General features: G+C 33.9%; 1 protein-coding gene across 1 annotated transcript; it reads left to right on the forward strand.

Moving 5' to 3' along the window:
* The first annotated feature begins 281 nt into the window (after positions 1-281).
* Positions 282-11,920, forward strand: LOC105342221 (G patch domain-containing protein 1). Its single transcript, XM_011449099.4, has 19 exons — positions 282-411; positions 555-686; positions 866-951; positions 1,638-1,798; positions 3,099-3,202; positions 3,318-3,367; positions 3,472-3,669; positions 3,904-4,042; positions 4,277-4,492; positions 4,618-4,995; positions 5,548-5,726; positions 6,292-6,419; positions 6,843-6,991; positions 7,283-7,407; positions 7,928-8,273; positions 8,391-8,507; positions 9,517-9,737; positions 10,518-10,669; positions 11,627-11,920. The coding sequence occupies exons 1-19, from the start codon at positions 351-353 to the stop codon at positions 11,658-11,660; spliced, it is 2,976 nt and encodes a 991-aa protein (XP_011447401.3). The 5' UTR covers positions 282-350; the 3' UTR covers positions 11,661-11,920.
* Positions 11,921-12,669: the final 749 nt, after the last annotated feature.

Here is a 12,669-nt window from a genome sequence, read left to right on the forward strand (position 1 = left end):
TGTCCAATCCTGAATCCCGCCGATCCGAGTAACCCTTGTTCTCTGCGAGGCTCTGCATGCTGCAGGGATTGATTTCATCACATCTGTGCAAAAAGCCCGCGAAATTGGTAAAATCTAAAATGAAAACGGGATAGCGACATTCCGGATTTTTTTTCTTTTGATCCCTCATTCTGTAGCATTTCATATACATATTAAAGTATATTTTTATTTGTGTTTTAGTATTTCTAATTGTACAAAAGCGAAATATATCACAATTAAATGAATGGATTTAATTTAGTTATAATGTCGAATAGGCATCGTACAACTTAACAACAAAAACTATCCCGTCCGAATTTGCAAAGCCTATTGGAATGGAAGACGACGAAGATACGTTCGTAACAATTGGTACGCCTTTGGAGTTTATAGACGAAGGTAATTTAATTTTTCTTCAGAAGTAACACAAACATTTCTTTTTCAAAGAAAATAAAATTCATCTGTGAAGAAACATCTACTGTTAACACTCTTTTACTCTGACCATTTTTATATGTACCCTGGTGTACCAATATGATTTTCAGATGACCCGATCAAAAAGCCACAGAAAGAACTGCAAGCAGTTGGGGTGGGCACGAAGGCCAGACCTCGCTTTCACGGTGCATTTACAGGAGGCTTTTCAGCTGGATATTTCAACACAGTTGGCTCCAAGGATGGTACATGTATCCATAAAAATATATCACATAAATAAACATGAATAAAAGAGAATCTGTCAGTATTGTCAGTTAAGAAAGCCAACAAAATTCAACTAATTTAGCAGATTAATACATTTGTATGATACACATGTACATTAATCTGTAAAACAAATTATTATAACTTTCATTCGTTTCTTTAGGATTCACACCATCAAGTTTTACATCTTCAAAAGAAAAGAAAAATGAATTTTCAACGCAAAGACCAGAGGACTTCATGGATGAAGAAGTGAGAAATAGAGATATTTAGCGCAGTGCAGTATGATTTCAATTACAGATCAGACCAAGTTTATTTGGAAAGTAAATAGCCACCTATGAGAGAAAGCCCTGAATGAAAACTATTCATTGAAAAAAAGAACACTTGCTGTCTTTCATTGAAAAAAAGGACACTGTCAGTTTTTACATTATGTGCAATTGTTCCAACATGACATTTTCTAGAAAATCTTTGAAATGAAATGCTAACATACATGTCAGCAGTAAGGAAATTTGTTTAGTGATCATATGGCATAATGAACTCTAAATTTGCTTTCCTTAATTTTTTACATGATGTTGTAACAGGCAACATATAAATATGCCACCCCAGCAGCTGCATTAAAAAAAAAATCTAGAGAATTTGAACTTAGCTTAATTTAACTACACGGTACAACCAAAAACAGGAAAGTCCTTAGCAATTTCACAAACTCCTTACAAAAAATAATGAAAATCATACTGATATCATCAAGATTTTATAGTAGAAGTGGCATATTGGTTTTTCTTGTTAAAATTCTCAGCTCTTAATTTGTATGAAACAGACAATCATTCAAATTACTCATCTTTGTGTTGATCTTGTATTGATTTATACTTATATTTACATTGTGCATTTACATGATCTAGTAGATGAAATTGTCCCTGACTGTTTCAACAAATCTGTTGCAGGACTTTGCAGAGCATGGAATAGCTCCAAGAAAGTTTCAAACATCTGACTCGTTTGTCTCAGAGGACAGAAAGAGACAAAGAGATCAAGCCATCAAGTCAGCTACTGCTGACACTTTGTTAGGATCAACCACTGCACTGGCTGACCTAATTGTGCCAGAAAGGTTGGATTAAATTCAACTTTAGTACATGTATAAAAAATTTATTCTTTACCTTCCCAAGATCAAAGGTTGCAGGTGTGGGGCTAAATCTAAGACTTATAAGATTGATCAATGATGTAAGGTCAAATGTCATGTCAGGTTAAAAGTCATTGGCAGTCGTCAAAGATCTATATTGTTTCTTAAGTACATTTTCATCTGCCTACACCTACATTTTTTTAGTACATATCAGAAAAGAAATGTATCCTAGATAAAATTATGAAATATAAAGAATAATATTTAAATCAAACTAAACGTTGTCTAAGGCGGGTTTTGTGTCCATTCTCTTTCCACAAACAAATTAATGTTCGTGAAAACAGAATGGACATAAAACCCATGGCTTCAGACGATGCAAACCTAAGTACAGGAAAAAGTTAATATCAGAAACTGTAACAGTCTGTAGTCTGTAAACTCAGATATTCCATAAGAGATATGGTTCTTCAGATAAGGCCTATAAAAAAAATGTGTGTGATTAGGGTAACACTGGTGAAAATATTAGGTTAGGTAGGTAGGGATTTTTTTTATTTTATCATATTTTTTTCTGCATGAATCCTAAGAATGTTTGTTTGTGTCATATTCAAAAATGGGTTTTTAAAGGGGCATGGTCACGATATTGGTCAAAAATTATTTTCCGATTTTAATGCGTATGATGCTTCAGTAAGGCATTTTCAATAGGCAACCAAAATTTGAGTGTCATTTGCTGAGTTATAAGCGAGTTATGGAGCTTACAGTGCTTCGCTATGTAAACAATTAAAGCTTTTGTTTAGATTTTGAATGTTGAAGTGAAAATTCCCGTTTTAGACGTACAGGAAAATAGACAAATCAGCTTGAAAAAGAATTTTTACTGGTATATTGAACCTATGTAAACAAAAACAGGGCACGAGCCTTGTTTACATGACGAAGAATTGTGAGCCCTGTATCTTGCTAAAAACGCATCGACTGGCACCCAAATTTCACTTGATCATTATAGGAATGCATTTCTAAAGCATTGTAATAAAAACAGAAAAATAAAATTTGACCAAAATCGTGACCATGCCCCTTTAATAGAAATAACATAAAAATCACAATCGGATAAAAACAGACATCTAAAAATGGTAGGATCGGGGCTTTTTCGTAGGTTAGGTAGGGTTACCCTAAACACACAACTTTTTTTTTAGGCCTAAATAAAACCAGGACAATGTTGTGACACATAACATTTTACAGACATGTTTGATTTTAAGCTGCATACATTGTAAGTCAGTGAGACATGATATATTCTTGTTTGTAGACTGACAATAGGGGTTAAACTTCTTCGCAAGATGGGCTGGAAAGAAGGCCAGGGATTGGGTCCACGTTACGAGAAAAAGGCAAAATCAGGGAAAAGCTCAAAAGGTAAATGATTCTTTATGTAGGGTATGTGGAGCAAGATTTTTAAGATTTATTGTCAGATATCAAATCTGCTTGCATCATTTCAAATTAGTTTATCTCTGATGGTTTTAAATTACAGATTCTCAGAGAAAAGTGTATGGTTGTTCTTTACCACAAGAAATGAGTGAGGTAAAACTTGTTTTGTTGTGGCACATTTATGTTATTAAAAACAAAGTATGAATCAGTTTTTAAACAATGGCAGATATTTCCCTCAATGAATGACCACTTTGCAGGAATCTGATGAGGAAATCCCAGAAAACGTCACCTTTGCCCCCAAAGATGTCAATCCCGTAAAGATTGGAGCTAAAGACAATGTGCATGGTATAGGGTATCGTGGTCTTGACCCTAGAAAGGCCCTCCCCGCTACTCATGTGAGCCTGTTTCCTGCCCCAGCCATCACAAAGACAGGCAAAAAGGGCATCAGAGGCACCGTATGTATAAGAGCAGATGAATTTTGTGCAGAGCTTGTTCTTTTGAAATTTGAATGCTCCTAAAAATAGTGTTACAGAAATACAGAAATCTGGAAAGCACCTAAGAGCATCTGCTTTGCTTAACAGCTCTCAGGAATATGAGGGTTTATGATACTTAAGGGTCACATTGAAAAATACATTTAATTGTTTTTGTATGATGCAGTCTTTGTATCTATGAAACCTTTCTCTTTTAAGGCATTTGGAGTTGGGGCTTTGGAAGAGGATGATGAGGATGTCTATTCACAGGATCATCTGTCCAACTATGACATGACAATGGACATAGAGGAGGACATTCACATGGGATGGACTGCTCCAGGGAGGGGCAAGAAACAAGGTGAGGATTAAGGAGAGAGAGAGCATAAAATTCACAAAATTTTGTGTTTTTAACATACTAGTAATAAAATTTTGTAAAAATTTAATGGTTTGTCGGGTTTTGCATCCTTTATTTACATTTAGTATATATAACTGAAATTTATTCAGTGTGAAAAATTATTTTATTATTTTTATATGTATTGTGACATCAAAATTAAGTACCATACCAAAAAAGCAGTTGTTTTTTCTTTTACAGCTGTTCCAGTAGGATATGTGGGAAATCTGCTGGAAGGGTTTACATTGTCAGGAAAGAAACTGCCACCAAGGAAAATATTTCCTCCTCCCCACCTACCTAGCAACTACAAACCATTGCACACATTTAGAAAGGAAGACACTGCTCCAGTGTCTCATACCAACACAGAACAGGATGCTGTTTCAAGGGGGCTAACTCTTGGGGAAACACCTGTTTTTGGTAAATATTTAATTTGGAAGCAGGCCAGATGTAATACAATAATTCAGACAATGTTACTATTTTAAAGGTAGTGAGACAGTGTGCATGACACACGAAACATGAAATTCTACTGGTATTTATTTTAGAGTCAGTATTTGATCTGATTCCCCAGAAAGATAAAGAAAGATTAAATGCAGCAAAGTCCAGAGCAGAAGGCACCATAGATGTTCAGAGTTCCAGTAACACTGAGAAGAATTCTTCTGATTCTCACATACACACAAGTCAAACTTGTGTATCTTCTGCAGTCCCTGCCATGGAAAGTACTGCAGGAACACAGTCTTCCCCAATGGCTACTGCAGGATCGCAGCCTTCCCCAATGGCTACCGCCAAAGAACCCTCAAAGTTGGGGACTTTACAGTCACCTCACACCAGCAGAGCTGCCGTCTTCAGTCCATTCGTGAAAGATCCTGAAAAGCAGAGGAGATATGATCAGTATATCAGTCTTGTCAAAGAAGGAGATCCAGGTATGTCATAACAAGTTCATGAAGCGACATTATAGCTGTACACGTACACAGAGAAGGAGCTAGGAATAATAATTCTTACCAAGTTAGAGAAATACTACCTATACTGTAAACCAAACTTTAATCTCCCCAACTTTGACTACAATTGTTCATGGATAAATTATAAAATCAATGTAATGATATGTAGATAATCTGACACAAATACAAGTTACATTTAAATGTTGCAGAAAATACATGTACGTGCAACAATCATGTTCTTGCTTACCTGCGAATTTTCCTTACATGGATTAGGGTTGGTTTAGAGCATCTGTCAATAATTAGCCCAGAATCTAAATGTATACTGTTTGCAATTAGATAGAAATTTTATTTATTTTAAGAAATTATTTTCACATATTCACTTTTGATAGAGTGTGCAAAGAGATATTGGACCTTCATAAGATTTTTCCAGTTTCAGTGAATTGATAAAGTTTGTGTGAAACTGTTTCACACAGACTTTTTCTATGCGAGTATGCCTGTATTGTCTGATTCATGCAACATTTACTACATGTTTTATAGACGCTTATGAACATGTTGCTGGAAGTCACATGACTGAATGGGAAAGAGAGAGAGAGATGGAGGAGTTTAGTAAAGCTGCCAGGTTTTACAAACCCATGACCAGCATGATGGCATCACGCTTCACCCGAGCCAAGTTTCATGACGATGAAGACAAAGTGGAGATGCCTGCTCAAGAGGAGGTAACTCATAATTCATAATACCTGTAGCATTTATTAGAATTGAATTGACAGGTACTCTATGGATGTAGAATACATGTATATATGATTATGTTGATGTAGATCACATTTCATAACAATTTGCTATTATTTATAGCAATTCTTAAGTTACAAACATATGAATTTGAAATTAAAGAAAAGTTTACTTAAGGTAGCTTACTACACCTTGAAAAAGTTTCTTGAACCAGCAGAAAGTTACTTGATTATGAACAATAGCATAATGAATAAGAATTATATCAGTCAATTAGGTGAAAAAAATATGCACTTTGGGACAAAAAATTATGATTTTTAAAAAATGATTCAGTAAGTATGAACAAAAGACCCAGGTGGATTCAAACTTGTGATCTGCGGTTCACAAGCCTGATATTTTAACCACAGAGCTGCAATGATATTCAACCAATTCAATTTATACAAACAATTCAACAAAACATTTAAATCGCTATCTTTTGATGTAGGGTCTTCAAAAGTATAAATCTTTGTGTTATGTGGTACCTTAAGAATTTCAAATAAATATTTTTTTATTATAAAGGGAAATAAGAATGATCGTCAAAGTGCTGCCAAAATGAAGATGTATGGAACATTGACTCGTGATTCCTACGAGTGGCATCCTGATCGAGTGGTGTGCAAGCGCTTCAACATCCCTGATCCTTACCCAGGGTTGGTGAAATTCATATAAAAATTTTCAACTTTATTGTCTTGAAAGTTTGAGGAGTTAGAGACTATTATAAAAGTTCTGTATATTTCATGTAAGGCAAAAAAAAGTATGCTTGTGTAAAAATTCTGTCCTGCATTGTTTTCCCATGCTCATAACTCATTATTTTAAGCTACAAAAGAAAACGCTGAACCAATTGCAATATTTTTCTATTTGCACTCCAAAATGCATTCAATATTGATTAAAACTCATTGTTTTGTCACTCACTTTTGCCAACCATGTTGAATACCAACATGTTATAATGCAACAAAATAACTGTCAACTATAATATTACAAAATAATGCAGTGATCTTAAACAGCCTTCAAATGTATTTTGTTCGAGAAAAGAAAATGTAACTTTTGATTTGCACATGTATTTTATTTATCAGGTCAACTATTACTGGTGTTCCAAAAGTAAAGAGAGACAAGTATTCAGTGTTTAACTTCCTGAATTTTACCTCCAATGAACCAGTAGAGGAGAAATCTGTGTCACAGGAGAGTGAAATGAAAGCACTCCCTGCCCCAGAAACCAAACAAGGTCTGTTATCAGATAATTTAGTTTTCTAATTTAACAGGAGGAATTAATATAAAATTGCAAGTATTAAACATTCCTAACGAATTGGTTTAAAAAATCTTGCTATTATTTTTTGACAGTTTTAAACTATACAAAATTATAACAAAAGAATGACCCCCAAAATTAATTATTTCAAAATTTCATATTATTATGCACATATCGTAGGAATCTTTAAAAAGCCTTTCAAAGTTTCATAAATACATCTCTTTAGCTACCTGAATTTAATGTGGAATTTTTTTGTACGGTACAATTTAGATAAAGCAGAAAGTGTATCATTCAAGATAAACGCAAAATCCCAGCCAAAGATGACTACTTCTATCTTCTCCTCTCTGAATGAGGAGAACCCCAAAGGCTCCTCCTCAGAAAACGTGCAGAAAGAGGTCAGTGGAGAGTACTGTAAACCAACTATTCGCAATGACTTTTATTTCACAATTTATACAATTTACCTGAGGTGAACTGGTGTGTGGTGACTAATTTTCACGACCAAGCCTTATCCACACCTGTTTTTTTTATTACAACTATATTGCAAATACTGGTCCACAGCGTGATATATTCGCAACAATGAGGCTCTCATGAACCTCTCAAAAAAATTTTCAGTGCGAATTAAAGTTGGTTTACATTATATTTTACAGTGTAAAGGAGTTATATGAGGAATAGTTTTTTAGCATTTATAAATTTGTATAAAGCTCATATGATACCTCATCTATTCAAAGTTTTGATAGAGAAAACAATATCACTGCACAAAAATTCATCAAATAAAAATGTTTGTTAATAAGATTATGTGGACAGCAGGGCTAGGAGAGTATTTTTAGTTTAGACAAAAACAGCTTTCTTCAATACATGTAATTTGTTATTGCTTAGATTGTCCGTTATTTTCAATTCACACTGAATATCTTGCAGGAAGAGGCTCGACCTTCCATGGACCTCTTTGAGGCCATTTTTGGCAACACAGATTCTGAGGACTCAGAAGAGGACACTCCGAAAGCAACCAGCAACATCTCAAACAGTCCGCCAGCAACACTGAGCCAAGCAAGCAACAAAAGGTCTTCTGATAACCCTACTACAAATATAACAGAGACAAGGGATCAATCTTCAAATCTTGACAAGGGGCATCAACACAGTGGAAGATCAGACTCAGAGAAAAACAAGAATAGAAGTGAATCGGACAAATCAGGGTCAAAAGAAAGGACCTCAGCGAATCCTACAACCTCCATCTTTTCTCATTTATTCCAGGAACCACAGAAAGGCAAGAAGTTATTTTCATTCATCTCTATGCATCATGTGTGACCATGGATTCATGCATAGAAAAACTAAGATGCATGTAAAAAGTGGGTGTTTTCATTTTCATGTTTACATGTTGTAGAAGAGGTCAGTTTATTACCTGGTGCTCCTGTTGCCATAGAGACACTGGAAATGAGACTTTCTGGAGAAAATAGAGTAGAAGATTCATTTGGACCAGAACTCCCTCCTGTGATGAAAGGTACAGAAATTCTACATAATGTAGATCTGGTATACTGTATACAGGGAAATATTCGCCCCCTGTTTTATTTTTGTCCCATTTATAGCCATCGTTGTCAGCTGCAAGTTTAATACTGGACAAATTCCATTCTTGCAAGTAATATCTCTTTTAGCACAATTGCATCTGGGCAAATTCAAGACTGGACAAAACCGTTTGCAAGTTTAGAAGGACATTATAACAGGGAGCAAAAAAAAACATTGTATAGAGTATACCAGTGTGTCATGATTTATCTGTTTTTTTGTGGGGAAAAGAATGTTTATTTCATGTACTTATATACATGTAGTTACTGGTATATCCTATGAATAGAACAGAAATAAACTTCATTTTAAAGGTTTGTGAAAACAGAGCAGGTTTTGATTCACCTTCAATTTTTTTGATAAAGGTTACTGCACATGTGCAACAGTTTGTTACATACCAGATACAGATACATAGATTTGTGTTACCGGTACTTAAGGATTTAGTTCTTTGCCAAAATGCTTACTAGTTAATACAGTAAAACACAGTTATAGCAAACACGCTTATAAAGAATTGACTCTTACAACAAAGTGATTTTCATTCCCCGTGACTTTACTTGTTGTAAACTTGACGGATATAACAAATTACGCATATTAGGAAAAAAATAGCCTATCCCTGGCACTTCGTTTTAAGTGTTTTTCACTGTATTATCTTTATTTTAATCCATTTGCAATATAATAGTTAAAGTTAATTTTCAAATTTGCTTTTTGTATTGCTATTTTGTATGCATTGTACATTTTTGCAATGCAATTTTATATCATTTTAACGTTTTTAAAAAATTGTTACACTGATAGCATTGTTTCTTTTTATGAAACCAAATCTCACCTAGATCCCATAATTAATACAAATTCAAATAACAAAAATGTATGATAATCATTATAATTAATGTTGTAAGGATAGAAATACCAATACTTGAGATTGCAAGCCAGTACATTTGTATTATTATTCATGATAGAATCAGCTGGAGGAAGTTTGAAAGGAAATGGGGTTATGCAACCAGAGCACCAAAAGTCGTACGATGAAGGAAGAGGTGAAAAAGATAGGCACAGAGAAAGGAAGAAAGAGAAATACAGAGATAAAGAAAAGGGCCAACACAAAGACAAACACAGACACAGAAGTAGAAGTAGGGGTGATAGAGAGAGAGACAGCAGTGACAAGCACAAAAAGCACAAACATGTAAGTGGTGAAAATCATTTCATCTTGTCAACTTTCAGTGATAAAAAATAACATGCAGAAAGCAGATTAATCAAGTAGTATTCCTTTGTGTGTGTGTGTTGGGGGGGGGGGGGGGGGGGCTGATGATGAATGATGATTTTCGCTATGTATATATTTTTTTGGTAACACATGTACCATAAACCAACTTTTGTTCACAATGTTTGCAAGTATGTTGTCTTCACAATATTTATTGCCATTGCTCAGTCATGATAATAAGTCGCCATGAACCAGTTTACCAGTGGTACTTAACAAAAATAAAGTCACCACAAATAAAAGCTGGTTTACAGTTGAATCTTTACATAGGCTGCCCAAAGTTAATTCTGCGTATAACATCATTTAACATCATTTCAAAACAATTTTTTCAGACAAATTTTTTTTATTCATTTACATGTACATAAACACAAATACAACAAGTATTTTAGCCGCATGTAGGCAATCTCTTTAATAGTGTTCTTTCCTGACAATCCCATTAAGTATCAGACATAAAGTCAATAATGTGGTCTAAACATTTCGAATTTCTACGCATTACAGTATTTTGGTAAAATCAAACTGGAAAAGATCAAATTAAAGAAGGGGTTTGTTTTTTCTTCTTAAAAGGCAATTTCTTCTAAACCTTATTGTGTGTGTAACGTTAAACATAGAATAGGGACATGTGCACATATCTAGGGACATGTGTATACATGTATGCATACCAGTATACAGAAGTTGAATTATATGATTATTAATCCTTGTTATTTTCAGACAAAGAGTAAGAAGTCTAAACACAAAAAGAAACACAAGAAAGAGAAAAAGAGTCACAAAAAGGAGAAGCATACAGTGTCTTACAGTTCGTCCGATGCAGACACTGAAAGTGACAGCGACTCACCCGTGTCTAACCAAGAACTGTTACAACGGTATGTACTGGAAGCCAACTTTTAATCATGTGCAAGAAATTTTCGCAAGGTTCGCGAGAGCCATGTATTCAAAAATATTTCTTGCCATGAACCAGTCATTGCCTCAAGCGTATTTAAATATCACAGGCTTAAACAAGGCTTGATTGCAAAAATTAGTCGTCGCGAACTAGTTTATATACAGTAATTTGCGAAATAAAGTTGTTGCAAATAAAAGTTGGTTAACAGTTTCAAATGTGTTCAGCAGAGCCATGTTTAAATTTAAAAAAAGATATGGACTACTTCATTGTTTCTAAGTAGAGAAAGTATAAACATGGTGTACATATTACATGTTATATGTGACATAAAAAATATAAGTGCTAAGTGCATGTATGTTATGTACTTGTAAAATGAAGTAATCTAGTGAATATCTGAGCGGTTAAAATTTTGAGTCCATAAAAAACTGTTTTGTCTCTGAAAATGAATTGCTAGTACATTTATAAATATGTTAAGCTGTAGTTAAGATTATAAAGGGTGAACAAACAAAAAATCTATAAACAAATGTTTCTATTTGTAGACAAAGATTTTAGATTTGCTGTTTCTCATTGTAGACAAAACAAACTTCATATATATATATAGTCCAATAGCTTATCTCTTGCTCTTAAGCAATTTAAGTCATCAAATTTAACCATACAGATGTTTATGATAAAATATCTTATTTTGAAACACTTGAATATAATAAAGTTGTTACACATATCACACAGTATTGGATAAAGTTCAGATACATGTACATGCTGTGTATGTTATTAGTTCATTTGATATAGAGTGATATAAATTGTATTTAGTTATTCTGCATGGTAATAAAGAAATTGATATATGTTTGTATAGATATTGGAACGTTTGGTTATTTTTTTAATTCACCTCTTTAATGTTTTAAAATGTTGCTGTGTTTGTTTATCTTTACTTGGTTTTTTTTTCCAGATGGAGAAGCCTGACAAAGGAAGGAAAACTTTAAAAATCATCGAAAAACCAGACATATAGTTGTTGAGAAATAAAACAAGGATGGAAAACCCTTAAAAGATGTTGTTGTTTATTATAAACATCCCCATAATGTCTACGATTGTTACAAAGAATTATGAAATGCATGTTCGAAAAAAAAAATTATATTACCATGATTACCGGTTATATATTACACAACGATTTGTATAAGAAAACTTTAAAAGTTGTTCATTTACAGCAAGTCTGACAAATAAAATAGAAGTTGTTTTACAAAGTCCTTTGGTATTTTTTATTTTCTTAGAATGTTGGTAATAAGGTTTTTTTTTTAAACAGTAGTTTGTAAATGAGAGAAGTTCTGAACTGCAACATTAAGCCACTTTAAAACACACTGGGCATATACATGTGCATGAGTCAGTATGACCGTGCACGCACTGTGAGGTCCTTATGAAAATTGACCCAAGTTGAGGCAGGATGTTAATTTTAGAGTTTATAGAGTTAGGTAAAAGTTATTGATTCACAGTGAGTGTTTTCTGAGTATCAAATTGTTATTGATATGAAAGTCATTGATGTTTTAGTTGACAGTGTTGTGAAATACTGTCAATTGTTATACCCTTTATGTAATTCTTACTACATGTAATAAGAATGTTATTTCGATGTTTGACTGGGGTCTACCTGTCCAACATCGAAATTGTTTGACCGCTAAGTCAAAGCTAATTAATTTTTCTCCGAACTAGACAGAACGGAATCGGCCGAAGTTTAGTGCAGAAAAAATTAATAATTATAAAGAAGAACATTTATAAGAGTATAACAAAACAGTTGTTGACTGGGCATGATAAGTGAAAATGTTGTCCGAGGCCTGCGGCCTTCAGGTCCAAAAATCCATATGTTGCCCTCATACCCAGTCAATAAATATAATATAGCCATAGTCTGCTTCTGAGACTAAGAAATATACTGAAACTTCAGGCACATGTATACATCATTGTTTTACGTAATACATGTGATACTTATGGCGAGATTTAGGAACG

This window comes from Magallana gigas, chromosome 3, assembly GCF_963853765.1.
Source record: "Magallana gigas chromosome 3, xbMagGiga1.1, whole genome shotgun sequence".
In the NCBI taxonomy this organism is placed as follows: Eukaryota; Metazoa; Mollusca; class Bivalvia; order Ostreida; family Ostreidae; genus Magallana; species Magallana gigas.